Genomic DNA, 21,623 nt, shown 5'->3' on the forward strand with positions numbered 1-21,623 from the left:
TCTAGGTGGTCACCAAGCGCTGAGCTGATCTCCCCGTGCTATGCGACTGCTTTCCACTAGCTATCTATTTTACGTTTGGTAGTGTATATAGGTCCATGCCACTCTCTCACTTTGTCCCAGCTTACCCTTCCCCCTCCCCATATCCTCAAGTCCATTCTCTAGTAGGTCTGTGTCTTTATTCCCATCTTGCCCCTAGGTTTTTCATGACCTTTTTTTTTTTTTTAGATTCCATATATATGTGTTAGCATATGGTATTTGTTTTTCTCTCTCTGACTTACTTCACTCTGTATGACAGACTCTAGGTCCATCCACCTTACTACAAATAGCTCAATTTCTTTTCTTTTTATGGCTGAGTAATATTCCATTGTGTATATATACCACATCTTCTTTATCCGTTCATCTGTTGATGGACACTTAGGTTGCTTCCATGTCCTGGCTATTGTAAATAGAGCTGCAGTGAACATTTTGGTACATGACTCTTTTTGACTTATGGTTTTCTCAGGGTATATGCCCAGTAGTGGGATTGCTGGGTGGTATGGTAGTTCTAGTTTTAGTTTTTTAAGGAACCTCCATACTGTTGTCCATAGTAGCTGTATCAATTTACATTCCCACCAACAGTGCAAGAGGGTTCCCTTTTCTCCACACCCTGTCCAGCATTCATTGTTTGTAGATTTTTTGATGATGGCCATTCTGACTGGTGTGAGATGATATCTCATTGTAGTTTTGATTTGCATTTCTCTAATGCAATGCTTAATGATGTTAAGCATTCTTTCATGTGTTTTTTGGCCATCTGTATATCTTCTTTGGAGAAATGCCTATTTAGGTCTTCTGCCCATTTTTGGATTGGGTTGTTTGTTTTTTGATGTTGAGCTACATAAGCTGCTTATAAATTTTGGAGATTAATCCTTTGTCAGTTGCTTCATTTGCAAATCTTTTCTCCCATTCTGAGGGTTGTCTTTTCATCTTGTTTATGGTTTCCTTTGCTGTGCAAAAGTTTTTAAGTTTCATTAGGTCCCATTTGTTTATTTTTGTTTTTATTTCCATTTCTCTAGGAGGTGGGTCAAAAAGGATCTTGCTGTGATTTGTCTCATAGAGTGTTCTGCCTATGTTTTCCTCTAAGAGTTTGATAGTGTCTGGCCTTACATTTAGGTCTTCACACATCTATTAATTTCTGATATCTTTCTTTTACAAGCTAAAAGAACAAATCCTTTGAGATTTTCCAAGGGGGCTCTCTGGAAAATCAATTCAGGATCAAGCTTTTATTTAGGATTTGATTTGGGGAAGACAAAATACCAAAGGTTGTCAAACACCTTAAAAAGTTTGAACACCTGATTTTATAAGACCACAAGTCACTATGAAAAAATACCTAGTTACCTATTTAATCAAAGTAACAATAAAGAATCTAAAAGTAACTATAGGAGGTGAGATGGTTGTAAAAACAAACAAACCTTAACTCTTTTAAAAGCAAGAAGACTTAGTTCTCTTAGTCAAGGACATAATAAAGGTCCACATAAAGCACAGGAAATTATTCTAATAAGACATAGAGTCTTTGTTTCCTAGGCAGATTACTTAAAAGGTAAATAATAACCTTTGCGATGTCTCATTATAGTAGACCAATAACCCAAGAAAACTTTGTTGTTTTAATAGAGGAAAAGCCAAACTCTAGTTTTGCATTCAAGTGTTATTGATACTAAAAGCTCATTAAAAAAAGAAACCTTATAAGTAAATCCGTCCAACCTTTACCAGCTTTGACCAACCACTTAACATAAAATTTCTTTCCATAAACCTTCTACAGCTTTCTGTATCATTCAGGTTTTGTCCTATTCCTTCCCTTTCTTATTCTGAAATGAGTCAATTTCTTTCTTTTTCACCTTAACAAAAACACATTCTACATTCCTTGAATATTTTTCATACAAAATTGTTTCCCTTTATCCTTAACATTTCTAGTAATTTCAATTATATATGTTGATTATAATTTTTAACCATTATAGCCTTCATTTTACAGAGAAAATGAGGAAGTAGACAATTGTGGATTGTCTGTCATATGCTAGCATTTCCTAGCAGACTAGCAAATTTCATGAATTTCATAATTTTTAGAGGTATATGCTTCTTTACAGCACAATTTTTTGACGTGGCATATCCAAATAGCTTCATTAATAGATCCAAATATCTTTAACCCCTCTGTAAAAAAAAAAAAAAAAAAGAAGCCAAAAGTATATAAACTTAAACTTAGTAGTGAATGTTTTAATGTTTTATCTTCTTTAGAAATGATTTAGAAGTTTGCTAAGTGTTTATTACTTAATTTAGCATAACTCGGGTTGTAGACAGTCTTGGGGTGTGGTAATGAAGAATGGGTCCTAGGCAACTTTGCTCAATTCCTCACTTCATGTTGGTGTGCCTTTCACATTTAGATCTACCATCCACACGGAATTGATTTTCATGCGTGCTGTGGCAGAGGAATTGTTTCATTTAAAGAGTATGGGTAGCCAATTGACCAAACACCATTTACTGAAAAGGTCATCCTTTCCCTTGTTACAGTGCCACCTTTGCGTAAATCAATTGCCCATATTGTATTTGTGGGTTGAGTTTTGGGATTCTTCACTACTTTTTTTTTTATTTTTAAATTTATTTATTTTGGGCTGAGTTGGGTTTTTGTTGCTGCACGCAGGCTTTCTCCATTTGTGGAGAGCAGGGACTACTCTTCATTGCAGTGCGCTGGCTTCTCATTGTGGTGGCTTGTTGCGGAGCATGGGCTCTAGGCGTGCGGGCTTCAGCAGTTGTGGTGCGTGGTCTCAGTAGTTGTGTCTCTGAGGCTCTAGAGCGCAGACTCAGTAGTTGTGGCACACGGGGTTAGTTGCTCCACGGCGTGTGGGATCTTCCTGGACCAGGGCTCAAACCTGTGTCCCCTGCATTCGCAGGTGGATTCTTAACCACTGCGCCACCAGGGAAGTCCCCTCATTGATTTTCAGTTGTTGTTCTTTTCTAAAATGAGTGTTTAAACTATAAGTATTCCTCTATGCTTGGATTTAGCTGCACCTTACAAGTTTTGTTGTATAATGTACTCATTATCAACATTTTTGAAATTTCATTTTATTTATTCTTCGGCTCATAAGTTATTTAAAAGAATATTTACTCCCAAACATATGGGGATATCCTATTTATCTTTTTAAAATATTTTTTTATTATGGTAAGAACACCTAACATGAGAATTACTTTCTTAAATTTTTAAGTGTATACTGGATTTGTGTTAACTACAGTCACAGTGTTTTCAGCAGATCTAGAACTTATTCATCTTGCGTTACTGACACTTTACACTTTTGAATAGCATCTCCTTATTTCCCCCGCCCCCCAACCCCTGGCAACTACCATTTTACTGCTTCTATGGGTTTGACTTTTAGATACCACATATAAGTGAAATCATGTAGTATTTGCCCTCCTGTGACTGACTTATTTCACCTAGCATAATATGTTCAAGGTTTATCCATATCGTCACATGTTGCAGGAGTTCCTTCTCTTTAAGACTGATTAATATTCCATTGTTTGTACATACCACGTTTTCTCTGTCTATTTGGATAGTCTCGTTATCTTTTTATCACTAGCTTTTAGCTTAATTGCACTAAAGTCAGAGAACCTACTCTGTGTGATTTTGACCCTTTAAATTTTGTTCAGCATATGGTCTATTTTGGTAAATGTTCCTGGAGTCCATGAAAAAAGTGTATATCCTTAGTTGTTAGGTACAGGGTTCTATATGAATCAGTCACGTTTGATAATAATGTCAAATATTTTATCCTTTTGACTTCATCAGTTGTTTCATCAATTCATGAGAGGTCTGTTAAAGTCTCCTGCTTTGATTGTGGATGTACCAATTTCCATTCATAGTCTATAATTTTTAATTATGTATTTTGAGTCTACGTTATTAGGTGCATAATTTTTAAGTCATTATGTCTTCCCTGAACTTAAAATAAATCAGTTATGAAGTGTCCTTCTTTATCTCTAGTGAAAATTTTTTGCCTTAAAGCCTACTTTTTCTGATTTTAATATGGCCACACCTGCTTTCTTTGATTCATATTTGCATGTTATATCTCTATCCACTCTTTTATTTTCATCCTTCCTATTTCCTTACATGTTAGATATGTCTCTTACAAACAGCATAAGTTTGGTTGTTGTTATTTTTATCTAGTGTGACAACTGTTGTCTTTTAATTATAGTATTTCATTCATTTACATTTAATGTTCTTATGGGTTTATATCTACCGTCTTACTTTATAGATGTCCCCTATGTTTCTGTGTTTTATTCCTGGTATTTTGTATTTGTGTCTTTTTTTCCATTAGTCTCACCAGTGTTAATTTAATTGGTATTTTTCAAAGAACGAGCTTCAGTATTTACTTGATTCTCACTGTGATATTTTGTCACTGCATCAGTAGTCCATTACCACAATAATGCTGCTAACAAACAACTGCAAAACCACAGTGGCATCCCACAATAAGTGTGTTTTGCTCATGCAGCTGGGGTCAGCTAGGCAGCTCTGCTGATCTTGGCTGGGTCTTCTCACGTGTCTTGGGGTCAGTTGCCTCTTGGCAGGTCTAGGCTGGCCTTGGCTCTGCCCCGTGTGCCTCTCGTCCCGTAGCAGGCTGGATGGGGCATGTTCTCATGGTGACGGCACAGCTGCAAGAGACCAAGTGGAAATACACAAGGCCTCTTGAGGTCTAGGCTTAGAGCCAACACATGTCACTTATCCAAAGCAGGTCCCAGGCTGAGCCCAGAATTGGAGTGGAGGCCACTACATGACAAAGGGCCTAAACAAAGCGAGGCTGAAAAATCAGCATCATGATTACAACCCATGTTCCCAAAAAAAGAAGAACGCTGGTGATTTTTGTCATGGCCTCCTTTCTCCTGTCCTCAGGAGACACAAACTCCAGTTTAGCCTGTTGGAGGATAAAACCTACAGTCTCATGTCAGGGCAGTGATCTGGGAATTACCAGTGCACTGAGCTCAAGTTCACCATACTCTATGGCTTGGAGTCTGCACTGCAGTCCAGGAGGGAGGAGTTTCCTTGAACAATATGGAAAAGCTCATTGTCCTGCTTTCATGCGGCCTGCGAGTGTTTTCCTTTGTATCATTGTAGACTTCATCATCAGCCTCTTGCTGTTCATTCAGCTAATACATCCCATATACTAACCTTCGGGAGCCTGGTCTAGCACCTGGTGAGCCTTGCACGGTCTAATGACAGGATAAACATACAAGACAAATGAATTTATAATCAGAGATTTGTTTTGAAGGATAGAAAATTGTGGTGGGACCACAGCAGAGTTATACCTAAGTCTTCTTGGGAACATTAACATAGACTTCATAGAAAAGAAAGCTTTTGAGTCAAAACTTCAAAAACAAATTGGAGCTTTCATAAAGATTTTCCTGGCAGAGGAAAAACAATGTGCATGTGCAAAATAAGGAGGTGTTAGAGACCAGGGCGTATGAGGGGAAAGCACCAGCTCAGTGTTGCTGAAGCGGGAAGTGAGGGGGTGGTGGGAAATAGGAAGCAGGACAGGAGATGGAGGAGAGGCAGCTGAGGTCTTATGAGCCCTCACGAAAGAGTCTAGATTCTGTTTAATCACAACATAACTAATGAGCAACCATCAGGAACCTTAAACTAGAAAGGGATACACCGTCAACTTCTAGTTTCTAGGAAGACTTTCCAAGGGCCACTGGACTGTGCTGGAAAGAGATGAGGGGCTGAACCAGAAGCGTGACTGTGGATGAACCTGGGAGATATTTTGGAGACTTAATGGAACTTGATGTTTTACTGCATATGGGGAAGGAAGACTGTGGAAGAGGGAAACCTCCAGGGTGACTTCAGAAACTAGGTGGATGGTGGAGCCGTTTTGTAAGATGGGAATAAGAAGAGTGAGTGAATCATTTGGTGGAGGTGCTCTGACTTCGGATTCGGACAAGTTGAGTTTACCTTCCTAGGAAGCACTTGGGTGGATACACAGCACCCAGGTGCTCCCGAGGTTAGACCGAAACGTGACTTCCCGAAAGATGTTCACATCCCAATCCCTGGAACGTGCAAATGTTACCTCAGTTTTGGTAAAAGGTCTTTGTAAGTGTGATGAAGGATCTTGAGATGAAATTATCCAAGACAGAAGGAGCCTGCCCCTGCTAACACATTGATTTCTGCCCAGGGATACTGTACTGACTTAGGACTTCTGGCTTCCAGAACTGTGGGAGTATAATTTCTGTTGTTTTAAGCCACCGAGTGAGTGGTAATTTGTTACAGTGGCCACAGGAAACTAGCACAGTTACGAAGAAGACCAAAGGGTCAGAGGCAAACCAAGGAAGGAAACAGGTCAGGAAATAAGGACATCTCCACTCTTCAGCAGAAATGCTTGATAGCACTGTCTGCTCACTGTTTCCATCCTCTTACTGTCTCGAGGCTACTTCTTATCCTTCAGATCTCAGCTTAAATGTCCAGGGGGACGTCTCTGACCACTCAACCTTGAAGCAGCTCCCGTGCTCTTATTTTCTGCATCTAGCAGAGCTTAATGTTTCCTCCTTCTCTCACTGACTTGCTTTGGGAGTGCAAGTTAGTCTTGTTCGTTGCTGAATCTTCAACGTCTAGTGTGTTAATGTCTACCAGATGGTAGGTGTAAAATATAAATTTTTAAATGAAAGAATGAATAAATAAGTGAACACGCACTGTGCTTTGTTCATACCTCTGCTTTAGCAACTTTCACACTGCAAGATCATTAGAGGTGGGAGGGGTTGGGGGGTGCACTCACACCCTAATTACTTGTGAGCCTCTTAGAGTAAGGACTACATCTGATTCATTATGTACTTCGCAGTACCTCTAGAGTGCCCTCAACTCCCCGTTCTCCACTGAACTTCAGTTGAATGAATGATTTAACGCGAACCTCTAATCTTTCCTCTTCTTAGAGCTGAGTGGCTTAAATTCATTTGTCAGTCTTTTCTGAAATCATAATATTAAAATACTAAACAAAATGACCATTTTGTAATATTCTGAAGATAGAAATTTACTTTTATAATTAGACATTTTGGGGGGAATCTTAATGTGTTAATAATACACGAAACTGTCCTCCTTTAAAAAGTTAGGGTAATGCAGTAAAAGTTGAATTCCTTCTGGTCAGTGGCCAAGCCTGGTTCTCTCTCTCATCCCCAGAAGTGGCCATTGTTGTTAGCATGCATCCATCCAGACCTCTTTCTATGCACGTATTCACAGAAAAAAAACACTACCATCTTGTGGCAGTGTTTTTTGAGGGTTTTTTTGTTTTTCAAGTTAATTTTATTTATTTATTTATTTTGGCTGTGTTGTGTCTTCATTGCTGTGCACATGCGTTCTCTATTTGCAGCAAGCAGGGGCTACTCTTCCATGTGATGCGTGGGCTTCTCATTGCAGTGGCTTCTCTTGTTGCGGAGCACGGGCTCTAGGCGCGTGGGCTTTCAGTAGTTGCAGCACGTGGGCTCAGCCGTTGTGGCTCGTGGGCTCTAGAGCACAGGCTCAGTAGTTGTGGTGCACGGGCTTAGTTGCTCCGCGGCATGTGGGATCTTCCCGGACCGGGGATCGAACCCGTGTCCCCTGCATTGGCAGGTGGATTCGCAACCACTGCGCCACCAGGGAAGCCTGTGGCAGTATTTTTTACATAAATGGCACCTTTTGGGTATGGGACGTTCTGAAATTTGCTTCTTCACTCAGCTCTTTGAGATCTAATAACGTTGATAAGCCTAGGTCTGCGACCCTCTTTTTTTTTTTTTTAAGTTTATAAAGGTTTATTAAACATTTCAAACGCTGTGCAATGAACATACTAGAAATAAAAGCTCCAGAATAGCAGTCCAAATGTTCCACAAGTGTGGCCCCGCAGTCCCATTACATAGATGGACTGCCTCCAGTTCTGTCCTCTGCCTGGCCCACCTCCCTCCCCCTTCAGGCAAGAGAAAGATGGATGGTTTAGACTGGAAGGACAACCATGCTGATCCCCAGCGGGCAGGGGCCAGGAGACAGTCTCATTTGCCAACACTTTTACTGAAGCGCAGAAAAAGAAAAAAGCAAGTGACAGTCACAAAGTCTTCCCGTGTATTCTTCGTAACGTATACAGTCTATACACGCAGGACCGGAGAAGCTCCTGGCATGAGGACGATGGCCACCGCTCCCCTCTGTCTCGTCTGAACCACCTCGGAGTCCAGTGTGCTGGTCACTCTGCAATCCCCATACTAAATACCAACTGTAGCAGCCCCTACAAGCTAGCTATTGCTGCACCTCAACATCACAATACGTTCGATAAAGCTTCTTTAAAAAGGATTAACACATGTACTTGTACACGTACGTATACACACACGCACATGCACGGCACACCACACCAAAAAATATCCAAACACCTATCAGGGGATCGTGGCTGTTATGAAACACACAAGTACTCTCCCATTCATTCGGCTGGGGACTGCTAGATCTACGTAAACACATCAATCCTGCAGAGCATGCATGGGAGACAAAATGAGGCAGTTGAGAAAGGCAGAAGGAAGGGCAGAGGAAGCAAAGCTGGGCTGCTGAGCCAGAGCCCAGACCCGCAGGTGAAAGAGCGACATGTATCTGTTACTTCTTCCTTCAAAATGAAGTGGGGGAAATACTGAAGATTTGTGGACAGCAGTCAAGACACAATTCTGTCTAGCCCGCCGGCCAGGGAAGAAGAATGAAAAAGCGAGGCTCTCGGGCATCAGCAATCTCTTTATATTTGAGATAAGTGCAGAACTGAGCCCTGTCTTGGACAGGTGCTCCCCAAAAAAGGAAAGGGCTAAAGAGAACTAACAGGAAGCCAAGAGAGGGACGGAGGAGTCAGTAACACTCTGACAAGGAAGGGTCACAGAGGTGACAATGAGACTGGCATTTTATCTGCCCGGATCATGCTGGGGCAGTTGACCAGGATGGGTGCAGGCTCCTTGTGGGAATGAGGCGAGGGTGGTGGCCATTCTGCCAGTCGGGCCAAGATGGGGACAGAACACACACAACCACGAGACCACCCACGACTACAGGACTCTACGATAAAAGCACCGGTCAGTGCTATTATTCACATTATAAGGATAAAACGTCACAGGCCAAAAAGGCGCCATTAGGAATGTGGCCCCCGCAGGGCCGCGGGATTTGAAACTCCAATGCTTTATGACCTATGTCAATGCCTCCCCTCCCGTCTTCTGCTTCCTTGGAAAGCTAACTGGGCTGGCTGTTAGGTGCTCACAACGCCGGGGTCGTGTGCCGATTCCGGAAGCGGGGAATCGGAGCAGTGGTACAGGAAACAGTTTCCCCAGCAGCTTTAGCAGATGAGGAACAGGGCTGCCAGGAAAACCAAGGCGCAAATTGTGCAAGGCTTCCGTTCCAGGAGGAAGCTGAGCAGGTAGAAGCCCATGAACATGGAGTGGCTGAACCACAGGGCGGGGTTGAGGGGCTTGGGGATGAGGAAGACGGGCAGCAGCCACTGGAGGCAATACATGATCTCTGCTGGACAGGGCCTTCGCCAAGGCCACCGGGCACCGCTGCAGGAACCGACCTAATGGGAGCCAGTGGGTGCGGGCGGCTGCCCTCTGCTTTCTTCAACCCTCGCTCTCCAGGAGCTGAGCCGCTGTGGTCTCTGGCTGTCCGCCCGGGATCACCAAGGCAACAGGGATCCTGCGAGTCCTGCCATGGCGCTGCCGCCACTGCTGACACCTTCGCAGCCTCAGCCTGCCTCCACCTCTCGCCTCTGACGCCGCAGGAAGCTGCCACCCTCCTTTTATCTTCTGGGTAGGATTCCACTGTATGGAATGGGCCACATTTGTCCCTAGATGGAAATTTAAATTGTTTCCACTATTTTGTTATTGCAAACTGTGCTGCCATAACTATCCTTGCACACGTATCCCTGGGCCCCTTGCAAGAGTTTCCACAGGCTATATTCCCAGAATGGTTCTTGTTGGGCCTGGAAATACATTGCCACCAAACATGGCCATAGCAGTGGCCTTCCTCCAGAGCCTCTCCTAGTTTTCCAGGATTTAGTGTTGTCAGCATTTTTAACTTTTGCCAGTATGATAGCTGTGAAAGGAGATATTGTTTTAACTTCATTTCTCTATTACTGAGGTTGGACACTTTTTATGTGTTTATTGGTCATTTGCATTTCCTGTCCATTCATTTCCTTTGCCTACTGTGTTTTTTTTCCTCTTTCCCTAGAATTCAATTGTTGGTCTATCATGTGTGTTGCAAATATTTTCTCCATGTATCTACTTATTTAAAAAATAGGGGGTTCTTTTGACAGACAGAACTTTTAAATTCCGATGGGGTCTAGCATGTCAATTTTTTTTTATGACTTCTGCCTTCTACATTTTTAAGGAAGGGTTTCTCCACCCCCAAGATAATAGAGATGTTCTCCTATATTTTCTTCTTGTAATTTAAAAGTATTAAAAAAACTTTAAGCTGTTAATATATCTGCAAATGATCTTTGTGTATTGTATGAAATAGGGGCCCAAATGAATTGTTTTCCTTATGGTTAGCACTATTTATTGTACAGTTTATTCTTCCCGCACCAATGCTACCTTTAACATATATGAACATTTCATAATTATCTGGCTCTTTTCTGGATTGCATTCTGTTCTGTTCCTACTCCCAATAACCCTCTGTTTTAATAACTATGGCTTTATAATATGTCTTTTTTTTAAGAAAAGTATCTCCATTTTTATTTTGGGATTATGTGATTAAATAGTTTTTTGTTTTTCTGTTTGTTTGTTGTTGTTTTTTTTTTGCAGTATGCGGGCCTCTCACTGTTGTGGCCTCTCCCGTTGCGGAGCACAGGCTCCGGACGCGCAGGCTCAGTGGCCATGGCTCACAGGCCCAGCCGCTCCGTGGCATGTGGGATCTTCCCGGACCCGGGCACGAACCCGTGTCCCCTGCATCGGCAGGCAGACTCTCAACCACTGCGTCACCAGGGAAGCCCAATAGTCATTTTTTAAATTAATTTTTATTTGAGTATGGTTGCTTTACAACGTTGTGTTAGCCTCCACTACACAACAAAATGCATCAGCCGTACACATACAGATATCCCCTCCCTTTTGGACTTCCCTCACATTTAGGTTACCACAGTGCATTAGGTAGAGTTCCTTGTGCTATACAGTATGTTCCCATCAGTTGTCTATTTTATACATAGTATCAATAATATAATATGTCTTAATATTCATTAGAAAATATGGCCCACTCTTTGTTGTTATTTCTTAAAATTTTGTTGACTAGCTGTTCTTCCATATTTGCTCTTTCAGAATCACTTTATTTCATTTCACAAAAAAACCTTGTTAGGATTTTTGATCACTATTTTTAAAAAATGTCAAAACCCACCAGATTGTATACTGCTACTTTTTCCTAAAGCCTTCACAATGTATTATTTAGCTTTTCCTCTGTATTATTTCTGTTAAAGAGCAAGGCAGACACAGGTCTTGGGTCTATACAATTTGGGAGCTCTCTTTAAAAAAAATAATACAAAATTAGGAATGCAATAGTGGGTGCTGTGCCTTGGAAGGAACCTGGACCTCCAGCTTTATTTGCTTCATGGTAACCCCAGGGTAGCAGTCTGACTGAGAGAGGAAGTGCTACTAAACGATGCCTTCGCTCCCACTAGAATAAAGCCCTAGTTCGTGACTACCAAGCTACTTAGGTGGTGTAAGCAATAAAATAACAGTTAAGGGGCTTCCCTGGTGGCGCAGTGGTTGAGAGTCCGCCTGCCGGTGCAGGGGACATGGGTTCGTGCCCCGGTCCGGGAAGATCCCACATGCTGCGGAGCGGCTGGGCCCGTGAGCCATGGCCGCTGGGCCTGCGCGTCCGGAGCCTGTGCTCCACAACGGGAGAGGCCACAACAGTGAGAGGCCCACGTACCGCAAATAAAAAAAAAAAAAACACTTAAATTTGCAACCTCAGTCGTGTTTCTAGCTGTGTGTTATATAATACCGCTGCCTTGAGTTTTTGCTAGGACAGCACCTCACATCTGAGGATCTCAGGGCACATTAAGAACATTAATTAATTAATTAAACCCCACAAAACCCCAGAGACACAGGAAGGAGGGACGTGGCATCACCTTGCCCAGTTCTGAAATGCAGCCACCTCTGGGGACAAGCAGGGCAGCTGCTTCTTAATAAATGGCAGCGCCCACGACACTTTAGCCCAAACAGTTAGTCGTTGTCGTTGGTAATTGTCTTGTGAACATCAGCCTGTCAGACGGTGAGGGCTCCAGGATGAACTGTTCACTGCAAATCTAATTCAGTCTCTGAAATTTCTGGCTTTTTAGTAATTTTGTCCTAATCATAAAGTATATTAAATACATAAACAACAAGGACCTACTGTATAGCCCTGGAAGTTATACTCAGTATTTTGTAATAACCTATAATGGAAAAGAATCTGAAAAAGAATATATATATACACACACACATATACATACATATATACATAAAACTGAATCACTTTGCTGTACACCTGAAACTAACACAACATTACAAATCAACTATACTTCAATAAAATAAATAAATTCCCAGGGAAAGTCTAGTTTTCTTTTAAACTCAACAGTGTTTTTGGTAGTTCTTCAAATTTAAAACTTAATATAAGAAAAGATTATTTTTAAAAAAGTGCAACTTAATAGGGAGTTATTGATAACGTTTGTTTGTTTGTTTTTGATTCAAATACTTTGCTGCTGAGCAAAACGAATCAGTGATGGTAGAAGTCAGGCCAGCAGCTACCTTTAAGAGGTGTGTTGGCCGGACAGCAGGTGAGGGAAACTTTTGGGCCCTGGAAAAGCTTTAATATTCATTTAAGGGGTTGTTAACGTGCGGTACATACAGGTAGAGATTCATGCACTGTGCCGTATACATGTTGTGTCCTTCTTTTTTTTTTTTGCGGTACACGGGCCTCTCACTGTTGTGGCCTCTCCCATTGCGGAGCACAGGCTCTGGATGCGCAGGCTCAGTGGCCATGGCTCTCGGGCCCAGCCGCTCTGTGGCATGTTGGATCTTCCTGGACCGGGGCACGAACCCGTGTCCCCTGCATCGGCAGGTGGACTCTCAACCACTGTGCCACCAGGGAAGCCCTACATGTTGTATCTTAATAACAAGCTGCATTAACCTGAAAAGCACTCTAGTTTGCTGTTGTGAGAACACTGGAAACACTGTACAAACGATCTGGAAAGTTTTGCAGGGAGCAGGACGTATCCAGGTGCTAGAGACTCGCTAGGTTTCATTCTCCCCAAAGTGTCTTTCTTCAGAAGAGCGATTCTGAGTGCTTTGTCCCCTCTCGTGTCATTTGCTCTCCACCCAGAAGAGCTACTTGCTCTGCTGGGGTGCCATTCTCTCATTGTACCTTCAACGTTATATGCCTCTTCGTCTCTGCCCTTTACACCTCCCTGGGCATCTGATTCTTCTCTTAGAATTTCATTCTACTTCATTTGCCTGCATCTTTTCCAGAAGCAGGTATAGGGCATGAGTAAGTGGGAATTTGGGGTTGAGAGGCGTCTGCAGGGGCCGTTGCACTGGCTGTTGCTGCAGGAACGAATGCAGTGGGAGAGGAGGATGCGGAGAGGATAGGCTGCCTCTGACGCCACCACGTCTGCTGTGATGCTTAGAAACAAGAAGACAGGGCAGCAGGCTACGCTGGCAGCCCAGTATGTGGGGCCTCCAGCAGGTCCTGGGTCCCTCCTGTATATGTGCGGACAATTCTGAGGAGGGGCAGCCCCTGGGCAAAAGCATCCTAGGGCTGCTCTGAGCTAAGGCCGAAAGGCTGCAAGCAGGTGTGAGGGCTAAGAGTCCCAGTGGAGCAGACACAGAGTGAACAAGAAAGGAGGGGCCGGGGGTGGTGAGAGAGCGGGGGAGGGTGGGAGGGAGAGAGGGAGACAGTGGAAGAGGAGGGGGGTGGTGGTGGGGAGAAAGACAGGAACAAGGAAAAGAAAAGACAGCAGAAGGAGAAGGAAGAAAGGGAGGGGCAAAAGAACTTTTCAGACAAAATGGGAAAAAAGTTTTTTCTACTTTAGTTTTTGGTGAACGGTAAATATATGAACACTACCCCGATTATTGACTTTCCAGAATATATTAAAACAATAATGCAAAGTTAGCTCCAGGTCTTGCTTAGAAAGTAGAAAAGTTAACATCGTGGCCTCTGTCAGATGCCTGTTCACAGTATTTCCCAGCACGGGGAAAGCAGCCCTTGTGCTAATCTCTGTGTTCTGAGAGCACTGACATAGCCGATTGTGGTCTTTTCCATATTCTGCCTTAAAATCATTTCAAAGCCTGCCATCCAGGAGGTTGATAATCAGTTGTTTACAAACTTCAAAGGGGCTCCCATGAAAGGATCACGGAGCTCGGTCTCTGGCAGGTTCGAGGGCCTCCTGGGGGGCAGCCCAGCCCAGCCCCATCCTGGCCTCGGTTTATGTCCACAGCTCCGTCGGGCCAGGTATCACTGGACCCCCATCCTGTGCGGATGGAGGCACAGAGAGGTCAGAATCCGAGTGGGCTGCGAAGACCCTGTTCTCCCCACCTCGCGGCTCTGCCCTCAGCAATATAATCCTTCAGATATGCTGCAGCTTAGAAACACGTGACCACGCTGCCTCCCATTTCCTGTGCTCTGCAGATGTTTACCATCTCTTTTCTGTCCTCTTGTCCCTTTTTCTCTGAAAGGCGCCGAGCTCAGGTGCAGCAGCCAGGAATGCCAGCAAATAGTCAAGGAGCCGCAGGAAGCTGTCTCCCCGGAGGCCGGGGAGAGCATCCAGGTAACGGAGATCATCCCCCCAGCCTGGTGCTGCTTATGCCGTCGGGGTCAGAGGTGTTCCTGGCACTGGAGTCACTCCCGAGAAGGGAAAGGTCTCACTGACGTTAAGATCTGGGGGACAAGGGCGGGGAGGAAACAGGCTGCGTGTTTGTAACAAATCAGCCTCACAGCACCTTCAAGAATCCAGCTCAGGATGGAGCCCCATCCCTTCTCCCCCTGCCTTCTCACTCATCCCCTGGCTTCAGGAGGCTGATGTGGATAAAGCAGCTCGCTTAAAGGCAGTTAGAAAGCTCACCTTGTCCACAGACTCAAATGAGGCAGCATTTTCCTTCCTGACCCACTGGGCCCTGCAGGCTCTAGAACCACCTGCCACAGCTCCCTGGATTGCGCCTGGCCCACTGGCCCAGCCTGGCTTCAGCAGGGGCCCCTCTCACACCCTCCTGCTCTGTGAGTGCTGCCACCCTGACCTAAAGGGGGGCATACCCCCACTGAAGGAGACCACAGTCAGCCATGTAATAGAGGACATAGGATTTGGGGGATGGGCCTGGGGATCCAGCCATTGTTCCATCTCTGCCACCCTCTGACCACTGATGGTTCACAGAAATACAAACGCCCATATTGACTGGGCTCTGGGTCCTCACCTGCTCCTGCAGGACCTCAGGGCATGTCCCTTGTTTCCTCTGGAACTGGCCTCACCAAGGGGGCTGGGAGAATGAACGGGCTTACCTCTAGGCCACCGTTGGCGGCCTGGCCCTGCATCAGCACTGCGTGTGGCCAGGAGTCCCAGCACGCGTTTCACTGCATGGGCCCTTCTGCTTCTGGTCCTCCTGACTGTTCCGTCCACCTGAGGCCAGGACGGGGGCTGGTGCAGTGCCATTGCTTCTTGGACTCCAGCCCCCAGCTCTTCTTTTTTTCTCCTTTCCAATCTTGGACAAAATAACATTCCCCCTGCCCATCAGCTCATACAAAGAAGATCTTGGGAAGAAGAGGAGTCAGGGAACACCTTTATCTTAGCATTAGGCCACATGGCTCGTCCTGCTGCATTTTCACATTGTCTCTATGGAAAATGCCTTCTTATACCCCAAACCACAAAAGGACCCAACCTGTAGCTGGGTGGCTGTTGTATTTCGAGGGCTGATTTATTCTCTGCACAGAGGTTGGACGCTCACAATGGCCAGGCTCTCTGCTAGGTGCTGAGGGCGCTCGCGAGACCAAAACACAGCCACAGCCTTCAGGAGGTGGTGCACGGTGGGAAGAGGAAAGCCTCCTAATTCAGTATGTGGAAATGAGGGTGGAAAACATCCCAGAAGAGGGCACGAGGGACACCTGAAGCTTTTAAAGAAGGTTGTTTGGCATGGACTAGATTGCGGGAAATGAAGCTGATGAATGGAATTAATAGAAAGAACTTAGCGTGAGGGATTTCTGCTTCTGGCAAAGATGGCTAGATTTACTTTCCTGCCTGAAAAACAACAAAAAAATGGCCAAAGTATATGAAATAAGTTTTTAAGACACTTCTCATCAGGTGACAAAGGAGAGTGATGCCTGGGAGGTGGGAAACAAGCCAGGTAAGCCCTCCAAACATCGTGGCCTCCTCCTTTGAGAGAGTCCCTGACCACAGCACAGGGCAGGAGGAACCACAGAAGCCAAGTGGTATGTCCATGGAGACTAAAGCCACTAAGTTTTGCAGGACAGAGTACCAGAGAGGAGAGTGCTGTACAGAGAGATGGTTGACACCAGCGAGGGTCACTCTTGGGTATTCAGCTGAGTACTGATCTGCACATGCTGAGTACTGATGTGCACATGCACATCAGCCTGATCTTCAAAACTACTGAAGATCAGGCTGAGGAAAGAACTTCCTAAAAGGATTAGCATTAACAGTGCACAGAGCTCATGCAAGGCTTGGAATAGTGCGTGTTCCGTCAGCCAGACCAGGGAACCCTGTGACTCACAAGGCATTGGGAGAATGCACAGAAGGGTACTGCATCAGTAGCGAGGAATAATTAGCCCTGGAGAGAGCACTGCTCCAGTCCTACCTAACAAACCTTTAGAGCAAGATCCAAAAGCAACAAACTGCTTCCAAGTAATTTGAGTCCCAGAACAAAGTTCAAGAATATTTGTAGGAATACAAAATTATCCAGCACCCAAGTAGATTAAATCACAATGTTTAGAATTTTTTTTTCTTAAAGACATAATGCTTTTGCACACTTAATGTCCTACAGTATAGTATAACATAACTTTTATATGTACTGGGAAACCAAAAATTCACATGACTTGCTTTATTGCAATATTCACTTTATTGTGGTGAATGAATCTGGAATATGAACCTGCAATACCTCCAACGTATGCCTGTAAAAACACCCCAAATAAACCTTCTAGAGATTAAAACTACAATTCATGAGATGAAAAATACACTGGAAGGCTTAACCACAGATTAGACATTGCAGAGAAAGGGATTAGTGAAACAGAAATGAGAATTAAAAAAAAAAAATGTATCAGTGAGCTGTGGGATAACTTTAAGTACCTAATATGTGTGTAATTGGAATTCATAAAGAAGAGGAGAAAGAGGTTGGAACAGAAAAAATATTTGAAAAAATAATGACTTAAAAATTCCAAATTTTATGAAAACAGTAAACCCACAGACACAAGCTCAACCAATAACAAGCACAAGAAACATGAAGAAAACTATACCAAACCCATCATAATCAAATAGTGGAAAACCAGTCATAAAAAGAAAATCTTAAAAGTACCCAGAGGGAGAAAAAAAAAGGACAAGTTGGGAACAGAGGCCCAAAGATAAGGATGGCAGCAGATTTCTTGTTGGAAACAATGTGAGCAAAAAAGACGGTGGAGTCACATCTTTAAGGAACTGGAAGAAAATAAACTGTCAACTGAGAATTTTACACCCATTGAATATCTTTCAAAAATAAAGGTGAAATAAAGACTCTGCCTATGCAGAAAAGGGGAAAGAATTCATTACCAGTAGACCCAACTACAAGAAATGTGAAAGGAAGTCCTTCAGGCAGAAGGAAAATGATGCCAGATGGAAATCTGGATCTACACAGAGGGCGATGAACACTGGAAGTGGTAACTAAATGGGTAAATGTGTAAGATTTTGCTTTTATTATTTATATCTCTTTAAAAGATAGTTGACGGCCTAAATAAAATAAAAACAACATAGTGTGGAGCTTTCAACATGTGTAAAAACATCTGACAAGAACAGCACAAAGGCCAGAGGGCACAATGTAAGGACCCTATTTTAGGGTCCTTATACTACACCTGAAGTGATATTATATCACCTGAAGATAGACTTAAAGATGTATACTATAAACTAAAAGAACATGAAAGTTACAAGTCAAATTCAGAAAGTTATATCTAATAAGCCTACAAAGAGGTGAAGTGGAATCATAAAAGTATACAATGACTCCAAAAGAAGGCAAAAAGAGAGGAAAAGGGGAATAAAGAACAGATAGGACAAATAGAAAACAAACAGCAAGATAACAGACTTAAACCTAACCACATCAATAATTACATTAAATGTAAAATGGTCTAAATATCCCAATTAAAGAATGTATAAATCAGATATAGTTTGGATTAAAAAGCAAAACAGTTACATGTGAATTATCAAAAAAAAAATGCACTTTGAGTAGATACAATAGGTTCAGATGAAAAACATGCAAATAGATACATCATGGTAACACTAATCAAAAGAAAGCTGGAGTAGCTTTATTCATTTCAGACAAAGTGGATTTCAGAAAAGGGAATATTACCAGGGATAACAAAGGTCAAGAGGACATAACAATCCTAAATATTTATGCACCTAATAGTAGAACTTCAAAACACATGAAGCAAAAATTGATAGAACTGCAAAGACAAATAAATAAATAAACAAACAACTATATTTGGAGATTTCAATATCCCTCCCTTAATCATTGATAGAACGAGTAGACAGTAAATCAGTAAGAATGTAGAAGATTTTAAGAATACTATTGACCAATTTGACCTAACTCTACCCAACAACGGCAGAATACACCTTCCCGCATCCACATGGAATAGTTACCAAGTTAGATCATATTTCAAGCTAGAAAAGAAGTCTCAATAAATTTAAAAGGATTCAGGTCATCTAAAGTATGTTCTTTCCCAACAAAAGACATCACAGGGAAATAAAACTTCAAATCAACAGCTCTCATAAACATCGATGGAAAAATTCAAATAAAACCTTTAATAAATTGAACCAGTATATTAAAAGGACAATGTCATGGTCAAGTAGGCTTTATTCTGAGAATGCAAGGTTGGTTTAACATAAGAAAATCAATGTAATTCACCACATTAACATTCTAAAAAAGAGTACTTATATGTTTATCTCATAAATGCAGGAAAGGTATCTGAAAATTCACATTCATTCCTCATAAAAACTCTCAGAAAATTAGGAGTAGAAGAGAACTTCTTCAATTTGATAGAGGTTATCGTTGAAAAACCTATAGCTAACATCATCCTTGGTAAAAGACTGAGTGCTTTTCCGCCAAGGTCAGAAACAAGACAAGAATGTCAGTTCTCACCACTTCTATTCAGAATTATTCTGGCGGTTCAAGCCAGTGAAAAAAGACAAAAAAAGAATCAAAAGAATATACACAAAATTAACATGCAAAGTTCAATTTTATCTCTGTATAATGGCAATGAACAATCAGAAATTTAAATAACTACCATTTACAACAGTACAAATACACAGAATACTTAAATCTGACAAAAGATGTTGTCAGATTTAAGTATTTTGTGTATGCTAAAAACTACAAAACATTTCTGAGAGAAATGAACTAAGACTTAAATAAATGGAGAGATATCCCCTGTACATAATTTCAAGGACTCGATATTGTCAAGTTGTTGATTGATCGATGAAATACCAGTCAAAATTTCAGGAGGAATTTTTAGAGAAATTGAAAAAGTGATTTCAAAATTCATGAGGAAGTGGGAAGGACCTAGCACAAAGAAACTATGGAAAGAGAACAAGGTTGTAGGTCTAATGCTACTGACTTCAAGATTTATTATAAGGTTTTTGTAACTGAGACAGTGTGGTAATGATGTCAAGGTCAACAAATAGATGAACGGAACAGAATAGAAGATCCAGAAATAGATCTTTCTGTTTATCTTTCGATTTATCTTTCTATTTCTAGATCTAGAAAGATCTAGATCTTTCTAGATACTCAGCATATAATCTACAGTGACAAAGAGCAGATCATTGTTTGCCTGCGGTTGGCAGAGTGGCCCCGGGTGGGAGGAAGAGCCATACAGAAACACAGAAGCTTTGGGGAGTGATGTATATGTTCATTATTTTTATCGTGGTGATATTTTTATAGGTACCTATAGGTCAAAACTTTTCAAAAGCTACACTTTAAATATATGCTGTTTACTGTATGTCAATTATACCTCAATAAAGCAGTTTTTAAAAAAGCCCTAGTGCATCTTTTAAGTTACACAGAAGAATAAGAATAAAGGAGGAATAACTAACATCTACAGAGAGTCAGAAGATGCTAAGCATCTCTCCATCCACCTGTCCTTATTTTATCCTCAGGACAACCTTATGAGATAGGTGCTGCTCTTAGCCCCTTTGTACAGATGAGGAAACTGGGGATCCCTCACTTTCCCAACGCCACATGCCCTGAAAGAAGGGAGGCCAGGATCTGACCCAGGCAGCTCATACAGAGCTCGAGCTCTGAACCACTGTGGGTGTTGATTTATTCTCATGTCTTGCCTTTGTCTTTTGCAGAGAAAAAGCACAGAAGAAGCCGCAATGGAGGAAGCTTTATCACCAGTCCAAAGTGGAAACGCTAGTGAAGCGGAGGTAGGGCTTGCGAGGGCCCTTCAGGGGGCCAGTGCGGCTCACTCCTCTCCACCTGCGTCTTCGTGCGCTTTCCTCGCCAGGCCTCCCGCCTTCTTTCCCAGTTCAGAGCCGCCTCCTTACTCAGGACCTGCTCCACAAAGCCTCCCTCGGTGAACTCTCACTCCACTGTCATGAGACCTTTATTCTATATCCCTTGCACAGCTTGGTCCTAGAAGTTACACTTTCTACATCAATAATTTGCAACCATTTCAGTAAATAGAATCTTTCTGTTCTTCCCATTGTCTAGAGAGAAAACATGTTGGAGGGGCAAACGTCTGTAGGAGTTTTCTCCTGCTCTATGTAGAGTACGTCCATGTACACACTTATGTGTCTGATGTGTCATTCACACGCATCTCTGGTTCCAGGAACTGCTTCCTCCTGTTACAGATTCAGGCCAAGGGGTGGTAGCATCTTCCACCAGCTGCCAGGAGCGGGACGTGCTTCTGGAAGGAGTGGGCCCCAGGCGGGCACAGGTCCACTTTCTGAGCCTCACGTTGGCATGTGCTGCAGGTCCCCTACCAGCTCCTCTGGCACTGCTCACCCCCCAGCACCCTGAGGATGGGGGCTTCAGTGCCTGCTCTTTCCCTGGGGCTATTCCTGCAGGCAGGTCGCCACCTCCAGGGGCAGTTGGAGAATCAGCCCCCAGCTCCTCTGCCTTTTGGGTAGGATGGCTCCCAGGGGTGCTCTCCACATCTCCCCGAGGTCTTGGCGGGATTGACAATAACCCACTTGTTCATTGTGCCACGTTGAGGTCCTTCTCTTCCCTCCTCACTCGCCCACTAGCCTCACAGAATTTCCTGGCATCGCTCCCTGTGTGAACTTAGCTCCTTTTGCTTCTGGGGAACCCACATTAGGGTGTCCACTCCTCGTGCCCCAGGGAGGAGGGAGCAGGGCACGCAGCAGAGGGGAGCAGTCTCTCTCCAGTATTTCTAAGAGGGTAGCCATTCCTTTAGGGACCCAAACAAGGATGTGGAGGGGGTCAGG

At 43.1% G+C, this 21,623-nt stretch overlaps 1 protein-coding gene and 1 pseudogene across 1 annotated transcript in view; one reads left to right on the forward strand and one right to left on the reverse strand.

Moving 5' to 3' along the window:
• The window catches only part of CFAP61 (cilia and flagella associated protein 61), a 117,576-nt gene that overhangs the window by 56,385 nt on the left and 39,568 nt on the right, over positions 1-21,623 (forward strand). The window contains exons 9-10 of the mRNA XM_027118089.1: positions 14,674-14,765; positions 20,526-20,600. Coding sequence (XP_026973890.1) covers positions 14,674-14,765; positions 20,526-20,600 — 167 coding nt within the window. The remainder of the gene's footprint in view (positions 1-14,673; positions 14,766-20,525; positions 20,601-21,623) is intronic.
• LOC113626443 (bladder cancer-associated protein-like) lies at positions 8,993-9,682 on the reverse strand (annotated as a pseudogene).

This window comes from Aethalodelphis obliquidens, unplaced genomic scaffold (assembly GCF_003676395.1).
Source record: "Aethalodelphis obliquidens isolate GAN/ISIS:26980383/991018 unplaced genomic scaffold, ASM367639v1 scaffold18, whole genome shotgun sequence".
Taxonomy (NCBI): Eukaryota; Metazoa; Chordata; class Mammalia; order Artiodactyla; family Delphinidae; genus Aethalodelphis; species Aethalodelphis obliquidens.